Source organism: Miscanthus floridulus, chromosome 8 (assembly GCF_019320115.1).
Source record: "Miscanthus floridulus cultivar M001 chromosome 8, ASM1932011v1, whole genome shotgun sequence".
Taxonomy (NCBI): Eukaryota; Viridiplantae; Streptophyta; class Magnoliopsida; order Poales; family Poaceae; genus Miscanthus; species Miscanthus floridulus.
In genome coordinates, this window is record NC_089587.1 from 78,577,830 (window position 1) to 78,583,051 (window position 5,222).

The 5,222-nt window shown below is 47.7% G+C and overlaps 1 protein-coding gene and 1 pseudogene across 1 annotated transcript; both read right to left on the bottom strand.

Moving 5' to 3' along the window:
- Nucleotides 1-1,136: 1,136 nt before the first annotated feature.
- Nucleotides 1,137-1,750, bottom strand: LOC136472692 (uncharacterized; annotated as a pseudogene).
- A 2,413-nt stretch (nucleotides 1,751-4,163) lies between these two features.
- LOC136472693 (uncharacterized) lies at nucleotides 4,164-4,824 on the bottom strand. The gene has a single exon (XM_066470395.1). The coding sequence runs from the start codon at nucleotides 4,753-4,755 to the stop codon at nucleotides 4,333-4,335; it is 423 nt and encodes a 140-aa protein (XP_066326492.1). The 5' UTR covers nucleotides 4,756-4,824; the 3' UTR covers nucleotides 4,164-4,332.
- Between the last annotated feature and the right edge of the window lie 398 nt (nucleotides 4,825-5,222).

Genomic DNA, 5,222 nt, shown 5'->3' on the forward strand with positions numbered 1-5,222 from the left:
GTAACCTGCTGATGGGCTCTATATATCGTCTATAAAGAGTTTAAAAAGACAGATTTCAAACATCAATGGAATTATATTGGCCTAAATAGTAATGGTTTATTTCTAATTCGTAAAAATTGTAATGTCACCAATTCAAATAACCTTTTATGATTTCTTTATTTGACAACCTGTTTATTTATTCTTTTCCTATTTGGCACCATGGGTTTCTACTGCAAACAAGGGTATTCATGTCATTTTGCCAGTCACTTGACACCGTTACTGTCCTAAATGGATGGTAGTGACATTTACGAAAGCAAATTTCAACTAGGCGCCGGATAAGAAAGTTCAAATTTTTGAGTGCCAAATACGAAATACTGATTTGTTTCAGTGTCAAATAGATAATTCTCTCAAGATTTTTTGTAGTAGTGTGAGCATTTAGGTCTTGAGTTTTAATCTTGAGAAACACGTATTTTGTGATTTTTTTTGCCACAACAAATTCTTGAGAATGCCCAAAGACAAGAACAAGTCTCAATTCTCAAGCAAATTACTCATATGGACAGTGGAGGTACACAATGATGGTTTTAGGTAATGAAAGAACTTGTATCAAGCAGTGCACACTACCAATATATGTTGGTAGCAGCACTGTAACTCGATAGATGTAAAAACTGCAGTTGTGATTGTGATTTGACACTTCAAAATTTAGTATTGCACCAGTCTGTATATATACTAGTAGGAGCAAGTAGTAGTATTCCGCGCGCGTGAGCTTTATGCATCTATTTGCAGGTATTAAGTCTTTGCGTGATCATAGAACAAGTTGCACTTACTACATGGATAAGGAGGTGTTTGGTTGTCCCACGTAAATTTTAGTCGCTGTCCCATCGGATGTTTGGACATATGCATGGAGTATTAAATATAGACTAATTACGAAACTAATTACATAGTTTGCGACTAATTTGCGAGACGAATCTTTTAAGCCTAATTAGTCCATGATTTGATAATATTTTGCTACAGTAAACATGTGCTAATGATAGATTAGTTAGGCTTAAAAAATTCGTCTAGTGGAGTACTGACGGATTATGTAATTTATTTTTTATTAGTATCCGAACACCCTATGTAACATCCTCTCAATACATCTCCTAAATTTTAGTAACCGGATCCAAACAGCTCCTAAGTCTTACAAATACTCTGTAACTCAATGTAAAAATCGTGGTAATGAATAGTACGAAACGCATCAAAATTTAGTATTGAACTGAAAACTCCAAGCAAGCACAGGCTGTTGCGCTGAAGAACTTCATGCAGCTTTGGCGAGCTGTCCGAGCTCCCTGTCGACGGCGACCTTGAAGGAAGCTGCCTTCCTCGACGACCATCTGCACGGGGAGGAAGCCCAGCCCGTTTGCCACGGCGAGCATTACCTCCTTCATCTCTGCCCGGAACTCGTGCATGTCCACCTTGCCGCTGCCGTCCCTGTCGAACCGCGCGAAGAGGCTGCGGTACAGTCCTGCGAGCTCGTCGGGCGCCACCACGGCGTCGTCCACGCCGAAGTGCTTCTCCAGCACGCGCAGGCTCATGAGCTCCCCGGCCATCTCGGCGTAGGTGAGCAGGCCGTCGTGGTCGGCGTCCAGCGCCGCGAACCGGCCGTCCACCGAGGAGTTGAAGGCGCCCTCGTCCTCCACGAAGCTCCGCACCGTGCTCCCGTCTAGGATCTCTACGCTCATTTTCGGATTCTCTCGGTGTTCTTGGGATGTGTTGGTGTAAGAGTTTTGCTCTGCTCTGGGCTTTGGTTGGTGAGATGGTATCGTCCTGGTTTTTTATAGGGTCGCGAGCGGGTCTGCCTGGAAGGCGCGTTTGGGCCGACGGTTTTTGCTGACGGGTTGTGTTGGGTTGGGTTGGGCACTTGGGCCGGTGGGATTTGACGCCGGTAAGATGCTGTGGGCGCGAGTTGTCCCCGCTGGGCGATTGCTGTTTTTGTGCACCGGACTGGCGGTGCTCGGTAACGACGCGAAGTTTCATTTCTTTTGGCTCGTTCAGCCGTTTGTTTCCACTTGGGCCTGTGGAGAAAACGTGTGCCATGTCGTGACGGTTGTCGGTTGGGCAGTCCGACACCAACGACTTTTAGCGCGTGTCTGACCTTGGGATCACAAGGGATGATGGATTGGATCACGCACGTACGCGCCCGTACGTAGGTAAAGAAGAGTGAGGCTCTCTAACCTTTAATACGCGGGAAATGTGTAGTACCACCGTACACATACGTGTACGTGTACCCTGCATTTTCTGGAAAATATCTAGAAAATAAGTGCGACACCAGGGTTTGAACCCTAATGGGTAGCATCCCACAATGGGTGGCATCCCACTGTACTACCCTACCACTGGACCACAGGCCATTCGCATTTCTTACTTGTTATTTGGTTAAGGGGGTTAAGTTCATCTTTTTTTGTTGAACTGCTCGGTTGAGATGGGTTAAACATATGATATGCGGGTCCCATATATTATTCTTTGGGTCCTTCCTTACGCCCGCCGCTCGTGCCCGCATGTTTACCGCTTGTTTGCAACCATGCAGCCACGACCGCTGCTACTCCGTGCCATAAGGCCGCTCACCATAGCTCCTTCGTGCTAGCGCAGCCGACGACATCGCTCCTCCATGCCCGTGTGACTACCGTCTCAACTCCTCCGCGCAGCCAAGGCCGCCCCTCCACGTCCTCGAGGCCGCCGTTGCTGCTCCTTAGCGTAGTGAAGCCGCTGGCCTTTAGCTCCTCTGTGCTCGCACAGCCCACCGCCGCAGCATGGCTTACCATCCCGCGTGGCCACCACCGGTGCTGCACGTGGCCCGCCGCTGGCTGCTGCGCAACCTACCTCTACTCGCACATGGAAGCACGGAAGTGGGTTCAATTGATTTCTCCAATTTGGAGGAATCGAACAAACCCGAACCTACAAGGAATATTCCCTCTGGGATGAACCCAACTCATCTATTCTCCAAACCAAACATGCAAAAAAAGGGACCCAACCCAATCCATCCCACATCAACCTTGGAAGCAATCACACGCTTAACGGGTGAGGTGAACTAGCTAGCTAGTGAGCGCGCGCTAGCTGCCAGCAGAGGCACCAACACACATGTGGTGTGTTGACGGTAGTTATCATACATATTTTATCCGTCAATTAAACATGCATAAGGGTATAAATGAATCACTAAAGTAGATTTAGGGGTTTAAACTGACAAATTCCACGAGTTTTGGTGAATCTGTGTTTCCAGCAAGATTTAATCAGAAAACCGCTAAGGAGGACCTAATCGTCAAAGAAAAATACGGAATCCCGTCGTGGTACCTGTGTGGGAAGACTCTAGAAAGATCCAGAAGCCACGTCACTAAAGCGAAGCCCGAGTGGTTGAATCCGTTAGTACGGTTGTCCCGTTAAACACGTTGACACGCACATACTTTCACCTATATAAATCCGGTAGTTCGCCGAGTGTCACGAAGGACCTCGGTAAATCAATATCATAACCAAGATCGCATGATTAAGCAAATACACATCACATACACAGAGTTGCAGCAGAAATAATATTATAAATGGGTTCACAAATAATAGTATAAATTTGGATTTTAAAATCGGTTAAGGGAAAACAACATAACTTTCAAATGATTATATTAATATAAGTTCCAAATACATTGCTAGCATAAGTGACATTCTCTGATAAAAGTATATAGATGAGAAATAAATATAGAGTCACCAAGCCCACTGGTGGTTAGCCACCATCTTCAGCAGGCCGAAAACTTCACCTGCAACATGGTGGGATAAACCCTGAGTACTCGAATGTACTCAGCTAGACTTACCCGTCATAAACCAGAAATAAAGTTACACAAAAAATATGCAAGGCTTTATAGGGGGCTGGCTGACTGCAGTAGTAACGAACTATTGGAAATGCTCTCTGTATGTACAGTTAATTTACACACACTGCTGTTGCTACGGGGTATAATTTTGTGAACTACGGAGTACATCTTTAATTAAACTTCAAATTTTTCTCCGAATATATAGCCCTACCCAGATTTAACTGTATTTGATCATAGTACTAATCAACTCTGCTTCTTGCCATCACGTAGTTTTGTCTTGAGTCTGAACTGAAATCAGGCCATACAACATGCCATTCTTACACGCAAAAAGAATACTCTTACAAATTATTATATTTGCGCGTATTAAGTCTTTGCGTGATCATAGAACAAGCTGCACTTACTACATGGATAAGTCTTACAAATACTCTGTACCTCAATGTAAAAATGGTGGTAATGAATAGTACGAAACGCATCAAAATTTAGTATTGAACTGAAAACTCCAAGCAAGCACTGGCTGTTGCGCTGAAGAACTTCATGCAGCTTTGGCGAGCTGTCCGAGCTCCCTGTCGACGGCGACCTTGAGGAAGCTGCCTTCCTCGACGACCATCTGCACGGGGAGGAAGCCCAGCCCGTTGGCCACGGCGAGCATCACCTCTTTCATCTCGGCGCGGAACTCCTGCCTGTCAACCCTGCCGCTGCCGTCCCTGTCGAACCGCGCGAAGAGGCTGCGGTACAGCCCTGCGAGCTCGTCGGGCGCCACCACGGCGTCGTCCACGCCGAAGTGCTTCTCCAGCACGCGCAGGCTCATGAGCTCCCCGGCCATCTCGGCGTAGGTGAGCAGGCCGTCGTGGTCGGCGTCCAGCGCCGCGAACCGGCCGTCCACCGAGGAGTTGAAGGCGCCCTCGTCCTCCACGAAGCTCCGCACCGTGCTCCCGTCTAGGATCTCCACGCTCATCGCTGGTGTTCTTGGGACGTGTTCGTGTGAGTGGAAAGTGAGAGTTTGCTCTGCTCTGGGCTCTGGCTGCCTGCCTGGTGTCTGGTGAGCGCGATCAGTCGTCCTGGTTTTTTTATAGTGTGGCGAGCGGGTCGTAGGATTGGGGCATTCGGCCGTGCCTGAACCCTGAAGGCGCGTTTGGGCCGACGGTTTTTGCAGACGGGTTGGGTTGGGTTGGGTCAGGCCGACAGGTTTTGACGTGGGTAAAATGCTGTGGGCGCGGCGGTCCGTGCAGGCTGCAGGCCAGTGGACAAAGCATGTGCCGGGTCGGTGCCAATTAGTCTGTCCACCACCAAGCTTCGAAATGGAAGGCGGTTGCTGCTTACCGTGGACGACAGGACGCCACGCGACATTTGGCGTTGATATTTTTCCAACTCGACCTATATATATTTTGTGGTTTATTTTTTCCTAATTTTCTCAACAAATTG

What these genes read in the sequence shown, in the direction of transcription:
- LOC136472693 (XM_066470395.1), bottom strand. Translation starts at nt 4,755, where the DNA reads ATGAGCGTGGAGATCCTAGACGGGAGCACGGTGCGGAGCTTCGTGGAG.